At 46.1% G+C, this 13,242-nt stretch overlaps 2 protein-coding genes across 2 annotated transcripts; one reads left to right on the top strand and one right to left on the bottom strand.

Moving 5' to 3' along the window:
• Positions 1 to 1,853: 1,853 nt before the first annotated feature.
• On the top strand, positions 1,854 to 4,744 carry LOC120841224. The gene is made up of 3 exons (XM_040212080.2): positions 1,854 to 2,127; positions 3,401 to 3,478; positions 3,984 to 4,744. The coding sequence occupies exons 1-3, from the start codon at positions 2,037 to 2,039 to the stop codon at positions 4,742 to 4,744; spliced, it is 930 nt and encodes a 309-aa protein (XP_040068014.1). The 5' UTR covers positions 1,854 to 2,036.
• On the bottom strand, positions 3,462 to 10,238 carry LOC115326715 (protein ALP1-like). Its single transcript, XM_029987635.3, has 5 exons — positions 10,156 to 10,238; positions 9,939 to 10,078; positions 9,698 to 9,866; positions 6,488 to 6,762; positions 3,462 to 3,715 (listed from the first exon to the last, which is right to left on the bottom strand). The coding sequence occupies exons 2-5, from the start codon at positions 10,007 to 10,009 to the stop codon at positions 3,664 to 3,666; spliced, it is 567 nt and encodes a 188-aa protein (XP_029843495.2). The 5' UTR covers positions 10,010 to 10,078; positions 10,156 to 10,238; the 3' UTR covers positions 3,462 to 3,663.
• Between the last annotated feature and the right edge of the window lie 3,004 nt (positions 10,239 to 13,242).

Genomic DNA, 13,242 nt, shown 5'->3' with positions numbered 1-13,242 from the left:
CAGTAGACGAAGCAAATAATTGTTTGCACCCGCAGTCATGACAGTGACACGACGGATCATCACTGCGAGTGCAAACCATTATTTGCTTTGTCTACTGTTCTTGCTAGGCACAAAGATATGACTGTTAGAGAAATTATGGAGGCTGATGCTATAAATAGTTCTGGCACGTGTTGTGTCAGTGTGGCGTCAATTGACTTGGCGGATAAGGAGTTGGCGTACTTGCGGTCCGTGGCAGGGCCACGGATTGGTTGAGATGTGGTACGGTGACGCAGTGTGTTTTTACGCTGAGGTTCTTGAATTAAATCAGTTGAAAGTTAGCACTCGGTGGTGTCTGTCCTTCGTATGTCCCCGTCTTTAAAGCGCAATTATGTTTTCTAACGTACCGTACCAACTTGCCCAACAATCAGCACTTGTTAAAAAGTGCTATTGTGTTTTAAGCAGCTCGCACCAAATATTTTCTTGAAATACATAGGTGCATGAAAATTATTATGTAGATGTTGGCAGACAGTCATGGTGAGGCCAATCTTTAATGCCAAGTGGTCCACTTATTCAGAGTTAATTGAGTTTGTAAATATTGTAGGTCGCAAATTAAATTTTTATGGTATGCAATGGGCACAATCATCCGTAATGACTAGCTCTACCTAGGGGAACTTCATACGTTTACTACGGCAAGATGGTTTCGAAAAACAAAGTATTTAGTTTATTCAACTCCTCCACTAACCTTGTCTTTAGAAACTTTTTATATTCTTTGCGGTGCTGAGATAAGATTCTGGAAATAGTTTTTTTAGAAGTACTCTAGATATTTCCAGTTCATCATTTTTCTCGCAAAGCATTCGAAAGAGCCAAACCCTGTAATGTACGGAGGGAATTCACAGAATGATGCGACTGACAGTTTGGAACATTCGGCACTGTAACAGTAATAATGACATGTCACTTATGTAATGCTCATTATCGCAGATCAAACTGCTTTTTCCGTCTACACTCATTTTCAGTAGACTCATCCAGCGAACTCCCACCTGAGACTGCAGCGCTGGGTTCTGCAAAGTAATTTGAATGAATAATGATGCAACAGGTTTCTTTGAGCGTGCGTCTAACACATATTCTTTATATTGAATCTGCTAACTGTATTCATGACCATGTCCATAATTGTATCCACATTCCAGCTTATTTTTATTTTGACATTTGAGTTTTCCTCAGTACTTTTCTCAACATCTGTGCTTGTTGAACCGTACTCAAGTCCATACATCTTGTCTTTCGCTATTACATTAATATATAAAACTGTTGATGCCGAGTGAGAATTCAAGGTACCGAATCTGTCGTGCGAGCTAAATAAGAACCAATAAAAAGCTATACAAAGGAAATTTTGTTAAAGGAGGCTGTATGGGCATTAGAATAGCACATGCCATGCTAAAAAAAAATACAAATTCTTGTTAGGTATGCAAGGATGACAGTGTTGTGCTGTTTCTGATGTGTCACAAAAAAACAAAAAAAATCAGTGCCATACAGTGTTCCTTATGGAAGTACAAACTGTTGAATTCGAAGCCCAGAAGTTTTATTCAAGAATGTTCCTCAATACAAATGTATTTTGAGATCTGAGCCACTGACTGATACATGACTATGTGGCAAACATTCATTTTCATGTGCATTATAGTTTACTAGGTCTAGTCTGCATTGATTTATTGCATTCATGCTGAAACTGGGAGGGGTTCTCTGGGTATGAATAAAGAGGTAAACATTTCTTGATATCAAAACATTTGAGAACGGACAAAAGGAAGGATCTGAGAACGGTATCTTATGGTGAATTCAGCTGGTAGATCTGGATCGATTTCTAAAATCTGCAAGGGAGGAGAAAACCCGCTCCTTTCGCCACGCTCTGGATCCACCAGGTGAAGATGCGGGCGCGGATTTGGAGCGGCCCAACGCCCAACCGACGGAAACGGAAGGACGCTCTTCCCGTGAGCCTCTAGCAGTCTTCCTCCCGACCCTCCCGTCTCCCGTGCACGATTCCCGCGCTTATCCCTTCTGCAAGCGACAGCATGGCTGATCCCGCTCAGCTGTCAGATCCGGCCGTGCGCCAACTGCTGCTGTCCCTCCTCGGAGGACGTGAGGCAGCTGGATACGGCAACGGTGAGTTGGCAGAGGTCCGTGCTCCGAGGTCGGCGGATGACTTTCGGGCGAAACACAAAGTGCTTTCTGCGCACGAGCGCGCGTTTCGCGACCACTAAACGACATGCTCACGTTATTATGCTCGAGTTCACCTTAGGATGTACTGCAGCAGAAGCTCTACTTCGTTTTACCTTAGTGCGGACTAACCGTAGAGGCCGTACTAGCGCGAGGCGGCAGCCTTGACCGGCGCCCTCTCTGCGCGAACGAACGCTTCATGAGCTCGGGCTTTCAGCACGTGTGGCCAACCATAGTGCATGCTTAATTTTGAGACTTGTTCACCTGCAGGATGGTGCTGTGTTTGGCTCTGCTGCTTGAGCAAGGAGCTCGAGGATGACCGCGGGTCTTCCTGTCGTAAAATGGACCGCGTAATAGGCCAAATAAAATGAAAGCAGTGAAAGTTTAGAGTGTGCGTTTTGGGCTCAAAAAGCAGACCATTTTTAGCAGACCACTGTTGTCAGCAACGACTCCTGCACTGCGTGTTCTTGAAGACACCATTGTTTTAGTTATTACTATTTTACTTTTCTATTCTTCAAATAACATACCTAAATTGGGATTAGAAACACAAAAGACCTGAAAGCTTAGCCAAGCATGTGATTGAAAGGGTTGCACCCGGCCTCTTAGAGTAGCCGTGTAAACCACTTTCCTTTCCCCGTTATTACATTTTATTCCCATAATGTACATCCATGAAATTGTCACATAGTAAATGCATCACTTCAAGACACCTTGAAAAACTTCACTGCTCATTAGACCCCATATGAGCCTTGCTGCAATAACATCCTAAGGCCAGTCGCATAGATGTATACATTCCTACATGCACAGCTACAGTAACTTGTGGTCCAGAGTGACTCGGTCACCGGAACCGAAACCGTTCAGCATTATCGATCTGCGAATATCAAAACATAATTGAGCGTGATCAATCTCCAACCTGCATCCAGTTGATGATTCAGGGAAATGCTCTGGGTGTTCCTCTCTGGTACTCGCTATTATGGTCCCTGCTTCGGTTACTCGGTGGTAAAATCTTTGATCAAATTTATAAACCGATGCTTCTCCCTTATTCAGATGCTGCCACACCTGCTGCACTCAATGAAAATACCATGACAAACCTTGGCGAACTTTTAAGCCGGGCTGGTGTTGCTCGTGACAAGCAGTGCTTGCTCAAAATATTCAGTGGAAATTTGTTCTTGGGAGCCTGTGTTAAAATGGTGATTTGACAATGCTGTGAATAACCTTACAGGCCAAATGCCTCCTCCCGTGGAAGCGCCTTCAACGGAGGAAGTCCAGGTAGCCCCCAAGAAAACAAAGAACGCTGGCTGTAAGTGATGTCATTCTACACTCTTTTTTTCCCCGCTTGGCTAGAGAAAGGGGGCAGAACATTGGGGAGATTGATTCTTTGGGGCCATGTTGGCATAAAAAGCTATGTCCAGATTCTAATTCAAAAATCTACTTTTCCCTAAGAAAGCCAGATCTCACTATGATGTCCTCATTTCAACTTTTTATTCAGGGCTTGCATGTTGCATGAACGGGGAATGTGGAGGGGTGGCAATATGAGCTGGCACAAAAAGAGTTCAGGTAGGACCAATAAAAATGGCATGTGGATATCTTGAGTTGCGTTAGGCTGGTGGCACTTGGCTGCCGGCTCATGTTGCCGCGGCGTCTGTACATATTCGCACATCCAAATAAGCAAACGGCACCAAGCGTTCTATATTCGAGTCCGATCATTGAGTAAGTAGTGCCTAAAAGTGTTTCGCTTCATTAAAAACTAACATCAACGACAAGCCCTAAGTATTACAGTAAATGATTCAATGTTCCTCTTTCAGATGCTGAGTGGACACCTGGCGAAACGAAGCTGCTGCTTGATTACTACGAACGTTACTTTCCCCAAATTGGACCACTAAAAAATTTTAAAAACAAAAAATCTGTATTTATTAGAATCTCTGAAGACCTACAGACCATACTTAAATCACAAAAAACGCCAGAGCAGTGTAGTACAAGGCTGAAAACGATACAAAAGCGGAAGCGACAAGCAGTCAACTACAACGGCCGTTCCGGTGTGGGACCTGTCGACGTTCCTTACGAGGATGAACTGGATAGAATCAGCATGATGGATGACAGTATCGAGCCGGAGGTCATCAGGGACGTGCATGGGGCAACGCACAAGAAGGCTATGCCAAGCAGTCAAGCAAGGGCGGCCGCAGCAGCTGCAGCAGAAGCAATACCAACACCAGCCGACAGTGCCGTAGCCAGCACATCCTCTACAAGCTCAGAGGAGTCGTCCCAACCAGCCAGCAGTGCAGGCACCCGTCATCGTTCAGGAAGGGTGAACTCTGCACGCATGGAGCATATGAAGGAGTTCTTCACTGAGATGGCGAAGCTTGAGGAAGCAAGAGCAGTACGAAAATCACGACAGGACGAGTTGAAGGAAGAAAGGCATGCAGCCAAAAGGATGATAAAGGAAGAGAAGTGTGCAGCCAAAAGGAAGCTAAAGGAAGAGATGCGGCTGGAACGACAAGAAATGCACCGAGAGAAAATGCGGCTTCTCGCCATGCTTGTGACCCAGCCTGAGACGAAACAGGATTGAAAGAATTTTTTTTACAATAGCTGTATTCTTGACATGAATGCAATAAATTCATAATTTGCAAGTGGGCCTTCCTTCTAATCTGAAGTGGATACTTCAAAAGATGGTTAGGTAAACTTACCTTAAAAAGTATTCGAGCATACAAATTCTATGATCATGGCAACGGCAGCTTAAATACTGCGAATAAAACACAACGAAAAGAGAGCATTTGCAAACATAACACACAAATACAGGAATATATTTACTGGAAGCAGAAATGTCTATTGAAAGTTCATTTCATTTTTATTTGGATTTTCACCGGCAATGCCGGGTAGGGGGAGGCAGGGCAAAAGGCATTTCTGCCTGACGGGCCCCCATCCCCTGTAACGTTCAGAGCAGCACGCAGAGTACATTTGCCAAGCTAAAAAAATACGGCAGCAAACATGTTCCATGACTAAAACGCAGAGCAACCTAAAAATAGCAATACGGTTAAAATAAAATTGCGATAAAATTAGACGCAGAAACAGCAGTAACACTTATCAGCTCTCAGTTGCTTTTTAAAAAGTTACAGTTTAAACGGCAAGAAGAGACGTAAAAATATGGACAGTCAAGGATGAATATATTTCACACAAAACAAGATTGTCATGAGAACGAAACAAGAACATGGTCTAAAGCACAGCAGAAGACTCATTTCAGATCTGCAGGGGAGAACTGCGATAAAATCGGAAGCACAAGCAACATCAACGCTTGTCAGAGCCCTTTGTTGCTATGAAAATAATAGTCTGAACGGCAAGACGAGACAAAATTTGGACAAATAAAAAATAAAATATTTCACGCAAAACCAAAGTGGTCATCAGAAGAAACAAGAACAAGTAGAAGACTCATCCCAGGTCCGCACGGGAATGGTGACATGGTGAAGTGATGTTAAATATATACACACCACAGTCACATTGTGAATGTATATTGTGGATCACTCTTCGCATTGTCATGGTACAGTGAACCGGTACTCTATGGTTGAATCTGAATATGCACTCCTTAACCTGTCTATCGACAGTCTTTATCAAAAGCCCAAATCCCATGGCTCGCTGGTTGGCGCAAGCTCGCTCTCGTACTGTAGTGTTGCTAACGTTGGGGGGGGGGGAAGGGGTCATGCTACAAACTCCACTACCTGTTACCAAGGCCACTGCCTGTCTACGAAATGGGGCCTCGCCAGAGCAAAAAAAAAACTATCACAAAAAAAAAATTGAAGGGAATGTGATGCCACATTGATGGGGAGGGAAAGAGCAAGAACTCGGGCAGACGCCCCTTGTCCCCAAGGCCTACATTCTACAGGCCTCCAATGAGGTTGTGAAAATAAGCTTGCGAGTTTTCACTCATCTCAGCCCCATTTGGGCAATGACCCTATCCCTCTTCTCCTCTCCAAGTCTGCGGAGGATGGAATCTGTGGCCGTCATGGGCCCAAACTCCTCCAGGGAGTCAGTGTCTGGGCGTCTAGCCTCCCCGTCTTCGGGGTCCTCCACAACGCTATGCTCTCCGGCCTCAATGCAGAGGTTGTGGAGGACGCAACAAGCAATAATGAACTTTGCTGAGTGGTCCACAGTGATGAATTCGAGGAGCTTTAGCTGCCTAAAACGCTTTTTTAGGTCAGCGAAAGAGTTCTCTATTAGCACACGAGTGCCCGAGAATTTCAGATTGAAATTCCTCTGCTTTGCGGTCAGGCGACCATAATCCCGGAAGGGAGTTAGCATATATTCTCTCAAAGGATACGCCGCATCGCCGAGGATGTGGTACTGGCTCCTGCGGCAGATCTCTGGTAGCTTGTCTGCAATGCTTGATGTTCGATACACCCTGGCATCATGGACCTTGCTTGGGTGTCCAGTAGTTACATCCAGGAACCGCTTGTGGCGGTCACAGATTGCCTGGAGTGTCAACGACGGGTAACCATGCCGGTTGACGTAAGTTGACCGGATCTTTTTGGCTGGGCACTCAATGGCGATGTATGACCCATCGATGCACCCAATTGTGCCAGGGACACCGGATACCTGCAGCAAGAAAGGTAGACAAAAGTTTCTCTCGGTGTTCTGAGATGTTTTGTCAAACGAAACAAAATGACGGTTAGCGTCAAATTTGGTTTAAATTGTTCCACTGTTATATCCTCGGTGTCTAGTAAGTTACTGACAACAAAAGAATTAAAACAAACTCGGCAAGTGGGATGACGAACACATCTTTTAACTAGCAGCTGCATGAGTGAATTTATAAGCATTCTTCGTGGTCAAACTGAACAAAAAAAAAAGTGTGAAAGGGACGAGGAAAGTGCGAACTACAAAAATCAAAATCAGAAAGAAAATATTGAGCCAGAAAAAGCTATTTAATCAGCTGGAAGCTGATTTGCAGCCATGCAAGCTTCGGAGTCCCATCTTTAGACAGGAACAGCGATGGTGCGGATACATTATTGTCAATTGCTCTCATGGTGAATAATTCCATGATTTCCTTGCCCATCTGCTCTCTCGCCTTCCCAAAATTCACTAAGCTCATATCTCGGGTATAGGCAACCTGCAATGCAGTTTGGCGCTGCACGTTGCGCCATCTAGCGGCTGCAAAATAAAGGAACTGGGTAGGCCAGGCCCGCGCGGGTCGCGGGTGCAGCTGGCGGGCGCATCCAGAAACCACGTGTGAACGTTGCATTCCGGGTCGGCGTGAGCTTTTTTTTCAAACCGTTTTTCGTAAAAGTAAGTCCCAACTTCACGTCTCTACGACCTCACCGGGTTCCTGTAACATCTCGCCTACTCTTATAGTTCCCCCAAAAAATAAACGTTGCTACTGCTGCGTGAAAGACGGCCACAGTCGCGAAGGTGACTCAAGCGTCAAACTTCACCGCTTCCCTTCGAGATCTTGGGAAGCGAAAGCGACACGGCGACAGAAGTGGATTACTGCAGTGCGACGCATCAAGTAAGTGAATTTTACAGAAACTCTTGGGGGGGGACGTGAACGAAAATATATGTGCAGGCTCGGAAAGTGGTCGGACGAACTCGTTTTGCAGACTACTCGTCAAAATAACATATTAAAAGTTGTATTACGAGTTGCTTTGACAGCCACATAGGGAAATACGATAGGAACAATCAGGCCGATTGTTGCTTTGCTGTGACGTCGAGAATCGGGCGATCAGGTCTTCAAGCGAAAGGCCCGTCGGCCCGTTCCGGCACCCCTAATGCCGTTCGGCACACGTGGTCGCAACCAAAACCTTCCAAACCTGCGAGAGTGGATTTTCGTAGCACAAAGTTTTGTTTGTTTCAGCAACCAAATTTAATGCTGAGTCTAGTAACAAATGTGACGGCGTGCAGAAAGCAGGCTGGTAATGTTTTTGTTTGGAAAAAGCTCGTGGGAAGCGTAAATATCCTGTCACATACTTTGTTGCCTGTCGCCTTTTTACACCAGGCTTTGCGATGTGCATGCGGTTATGTAGCATGCTGAGTTCCAAATTTATTCTAGTGTGTGTGGCCGTCGGGAGGAGAGGACGGCCCAGCGAGGCGCGAGCGGGGCCAGTTGGCGAGGAAAGAGGAAGAGCGTGCTGCACGAGGCTGGGACTGGGCAGGAACGATAGAGCCGTTTTGGCTGGTCTGGCCCATGGCGATTCCCGGGGGCATTCCACCAGCGAAGTGCGGGTCAGGACTGGCGGAAGCGGCGAGCCCTGGCCATACCGGCCTGGGCTATGACGATCCCGTAGTGGTTCCGCAGCGAGACTCTGACTGTGATAGCGCGGAACAGCTAGCCTACGCAGCAATGGCGTGGGAAGGACGATCCGCAGGCCTGTACACGGGCTCCGACAGAGTTCTGAACGACGGGCGACAACTAGGGTCGGCGGGTCCGGACTGCCGGCTCTCGAAGATGGGCAACCGGGATGTACAATAAACCTATTCGCTGCCTTCTCGTTGTATTGTGTCACTTCCTGGGAGACGAGCGAAGCACAGACCGATCGGGCGGCCACAAGTAGTGAAGACAACTCGAACTGGTGTCCAGATGACGACTCTAGAATATTCTCTAAACACTTGAACCTATCAAGACTCCCGATGGTCTTAAAAAACCGCATGAAAAAAACCAGGGACGCACGCAGGTGCACACGGGGACTGCTGAAATCGGGGTCGCTGCCGCTCGCAACGGCCTGGCGGGCAGATAGGCCGCCCCATTAACAGAGGCGCCTCCGCTTGTGGCGCTGAATGCAGTACTATCGTGGCGCCGCCTGGCCATTGCCGGCTGCCTATAAGACTCCTATTAGCAACAATAAGTCTCGCAAGCGGCCTTCTGGGAGCCTGTTGGAGTGATGCCACGGAAAGAAGTTTTTCCTAGTTACTTTGCAAATGGTTGCTAATATTTTTGCTGTTTTTAGTACCACATTTAGGTGAAGGTGCAGAGACCATTCAGTGATTGGCGACCGCAGAGACACATGCTCGTTTTCAAAGCTAGTATACCCAATTAAAAGTTCCTGTAAGCTGCCTACTGTTGAGGTGCGATGATCACCAGCACTACCTGTTTGGCCTCTGTTTATGGAGTGTTGTTTTATCCGTCTATTACTATGCCTATGGTTAACTGTGCTCTTTCTGACGAGACTTGCACGAAGTACTTTTGGCCGAACGTAAAGAACTTTGCCATGCATTGCAATATTCGCCAACGTATGAAGATGTCATCTGCAGCGCCACTTCGACTGCTGCAACCGATGAAGGTCGCTCTCCAATTTACACGGTGCGGTTAGATACTGTTGGTCCTTTCAAGACATCTCATGGATGGATGGATGGTAATGACTATACCCTTTGTAATGGGCGGCACCTTGCGCCACCTACCCCTAACTCATATTTGATATATTTGTAGCACAAGGCTACAAATATATCATATATCAGCCTCCTCACGAAATTCGTGCGGTAGTGCACACTGCACAGCCTTTTTGAGGAGATACAGCTAGAATAATTGAATCACGGTACAAACCTCTTCAAAGTCTCTTGACAGGCGCTCCAGATCCTCGGGGAACTTGATGAGGCGCGGTCCGATGCTCAGGACGAAATCCAGAACTCGATCCATCATGCCGTGAAGCGTGCTCTCACCCAGGTTGAAACGTCCGGCAACGTCTCTGATGCATGCTTTGTTAGCCGCGTACCTGAGTTGTGTACATAGAATGAAAACAAAAATCGATGGGAGTGAACACGGAGAACCACAGTCAAGTACTCACCAGAGAAATGACAGCAGGTGCTCCTCTGCGCTCTTCGCTGGCGATCCTCCGTGATCGGCAGCGGGGTACATAGGAGACGCCGCAAACTCGTCGATCAGCTTGTAGGCTGTTCGCCTCGAGATGCGAAAGTTCCGACGGAACTGGAAGAAAAGGTTTTCTTTGCTTACGCATGCTGAACCGAACAGATATGAGACGAAGTACGAGACGTATCGCTTACCTCCTCGTCCCAGTAGACGTGAACCGTTCGCTCGATGTAATCCTCGATCTTGGGTCTCTTGTTACGAGGTCCAAAGAGCTCCGTGAACTTTCGTTCGCAAAGTAGCCGCGAACGCGATTCGCCGGAGCTGCTGCCCGAGCTCGAACTTGAACTGCTGCTTGAGCTCGAACTTGAACTGTCTGAGCTCTCTGAATCATCGCTTTCACATAGCAGGAGCACCGACGCACGCAAGTCCGGTCCCACCTTCGACGCCATTTCGCACAACAGTGCGATCCACTCCTGCCGAGCAGGCGCCGAGAAAGGAAGTGACGTAGCGCGCTGCAACCGAGCACCAGCCGATTTCCGGAGAGCTCGCCCGAATTCCACGGAGCGGTTTCGCCGCTCTTTGACGCGCTCCACGGAGCTCGCGCTGCCACAAATCTGCGAGCTGAAGATGGCCAACTTGATCCGAATCCGCGAGGTGAAGATGCGCGCCCCAAAAGGAGCGGGTTTTGAGCGCGCCAGATCTACCAGGTGAATTCACCATTATATTCTCCTTTTTCTTACAGTATATCTAATGTTCACTTTATTTCACCCGATGCATTTAGTTTTTAGCGCAGCTGTTAGCACCCGTTTCCGCGTTTCGCGGCGTCGCTGTCGGCGTAACCGCCCAACTAAACTTGGCAGGAAATTGAATTAATGTTGTGGTCATGTGACGTTAATATTTCCGCTAAGTCTAGCTGAGAAACTGAATGTTTTTATGGATGACGTGACACGGTCATGCGACGTCATTTTCCCTGCTACTTTTAGCGGAAAAACTGCATTTGTGTTGAGGTCATGTGACATCAATTTCCGCGCTAAATTTATTAAGAAACTTAACCCGCTAAATTTAGTGGGGAAATTTCCCCCTAAATGGGAGGGAGCAGAAGAGGAGGAGAGGAGGGGAAGGAGGGGCATACCCTCCCATCTTCCTCTTCGAGAGCTGTACTGTATTTTCTCATTACAGAGAATTGTAAACGTCTCATATTTCATCTCATGTTTTTTCAACTTTTATATTGCAGGTGCGCTTGCAGCACAAATCTGGGTTGTTCTGATCCTCTACGCACAAGTTAGGAACCCCTGAGTGACAAGAGTGGGAGTTTCGTCTGGCAGCTCAAGGGACACCATTGTTCAGTATTGAATTTTTAATTATCTTCTTTTGAGCAAAGTTAAGCTTTGCTGCATGCAGTTCTTCTAAAAATAAATACCTGCAACCAAATTTACCAGGTCACGACATTTTGCCTCTGCTCTTAGTGCTCCTGGTGAGCCTCGGATGAGAGCTTACTGGTGTGCAAACATCATAATTGTTTGAAACCACTCACTGATGTAGAGACTTATTGACATCCAGCATTCCAATGAAACGCTGGATATCCACAAGTCCTTCTTGAACAATGCAAGCGGGAAAGGAACCATACAATCATATTGTATTGGGGGACATTCTACAGAGTGTTTTTTTGTATATTTTACAGATTTTTTTAAAAAAAGCCATAAAAGCTACATTTACGCAGTCTGTACACGTGAGTTATATGGCCAGGGCGGCATAGTATAAAAGGCTAATTTGTAATGATCAGTCGGCTTATTACAGAGATGTGCCAGACTTCTTTCAGAAAACTAGATGGAGGTTCATTCTTGCGTGGTTTTATCCCGCGAATCTGAATATCCCGTTCGTTTTCCACAAAGATATAACTAAACGTGAGAAAACACAAAAAAAAACATCCTACCAATAGTGACATCGTAAGAAGACCTTTCAGCGGCCAAGTGTGTGTCGCTTAAGGGCCGCGCGTCCAGTCGCAAGTTTTCTAGGTATATTCTCCCGCATTGGCACCAGTCGTGACACATTTTTCTGCCCCTTTAAAAAATAGCATGTGCGTGCATAGCTTTCATAGGCGCTGAAGATGCGTGAACAAAGATTTTGAAAGCTGCTCTTGTGACGTAGCTCTCTAGGGAAGTGCTTCCAAAGGGCTTTAAAAATAACTCTATGCAGCCTCGATTAATTAAATTAGCAAATAATTTTGATATTTGAGATTCTGGAGGTCAAATGAAGAAGATTTAAAAGTGTTTTCTCAAATACAAAACCGCTTCAGCCTCTCTCTAAGTATAGTATGTTCCTAAAATTTTTAATCAGTGAAAATAGACCCATGGTTCCAATTAGAAACTTCTAAGCATCATCAAAACACACTAAATCAATTTTCTTCGTGAAGATATAAGACAAGAGCAGCATTTTATGGTGTTCTAAAAAATGGTCAATTTGGACGCGTTTCCAGACTTCGGTTTCTTACCAGAGCGCATCTTTGCACCTACGGTCCTGCTGCCCGGTGGCCGCAGTGCGAAGCCGCCCCCTCGCCTCCCTCGTAGGATGGAGGGAAGCAAGGCGCACGTGTGTTGCGCGTCTAAGCCCCTGGGGAACAGGACCGTGGGCGCAAAGATGAGCTCTGATAAGAAACTGAAACCTAGAAACTCGTCCAAATAAAGCATTTTTACAGAACACGTAAAATGCTACCCCTGCATTATATCCTTCTAAGAAGAGTTGATTTTGTGGTTTTCAGTGACTCAGCAAGTTTCCAATAGAAACCATAGTTTCATTTTCACTAATTAAAAAGTTAATTAACAAATTGTATTTAATTATCTGACTGATCGTTACGACTAGGTCCTATACTACGTACGCCTGGCCATATAACTCTCCTGCACAAATCGCATTAGTTTAGCTTTCACGGCCTTTCTAAACATATATGTAAAGCTTAAAACTAAATTGCCGTGTACAACAGTGAAAAGGCGAAACCACCATGTTGGAGCCATATGGCTCCAACATGCCGGTATCGCCTTTTCGCTGGTATAGGATGTCCCATATTACGTTTACCATGTATGGTTCCGTCCGCCTACATGGTTCCGGCATAATCCACTACGCCGGTATAGGATGTCCCATAATACGACACGCTTGTATGGTTCCGCCTACCTGTATCGTTCCGCTGTAATCCACTATACTGGAGCTGCCTTTTCGCTTGTATAGGATGTCCCATATTACGGTTACGCTTGTATGAGCCTTTTCCATCATCTTTCCATCATCGATAT

The sequence above is a fragment of the Ixodes scapularis genome, unplaced genomic scaffold, assembly GCF_016920785.2.
Source record: "Ixodes scapularis isolate PalLabHiFi unplaced genomic scaffold, ASM1692078v2 PGA_scaffold0__279_contigs__length_252992795, whole genome shotgun sequence".
NCBI lineage: Eukaryota > Metazoa > Arthropoda > Arachnida > Ixodida > Ixodidae > Ixodes > Ixodes scapularis.
Note: the sequence above shows the minus strand (reverse complement) of the source record. Positions and strands in the feature narration are given on the sequence as shown.

Coding starts and splice junctions, on each gene's coding strand:
- LOC120841224 (XM_040212080.2), top strand. CDS start 2,037: ATGGCTGATCCCGCTCAGCTGTCAGATCCGGCCGTGCGCCAACTGCTG. Junction 2,128..3,400: donor GGCAGCTGGATACGGCAACG/GTGAGTTGGCAG, acceptor ATAACCTTACAG/GCCAAATGCCTCCTCCCGTG. Junction 3,479..3,983: donor GAAAACAAAGAACGCTGGCT/GTAAGTGATGTC, acceptor TTCCTCTTTCAG/ATGCTGAGTGGACACCTGGC.
- LOC115326715 (XM_029987635.3), bottom strand. CDS start 10,009: ATGTACCCCGCTGCCGATCACGGAGGATCGCCAGCGAAGAGCGCAGAG. Junction 9,867..9,938: donor CACCTGCTGTCATTTCTCTG/GTGAGTACTTGA, acceptor TACACAACTCAG/GTACGCGGCTAACAAAGCAT. Junction 6,763..9,697: donor TGTCAAGAGACTTTGAAGAG/GTTTGTACCGTG, acceptor TTCTTGCTGCAG/GTATCCGGTGTCCCTGGCAC.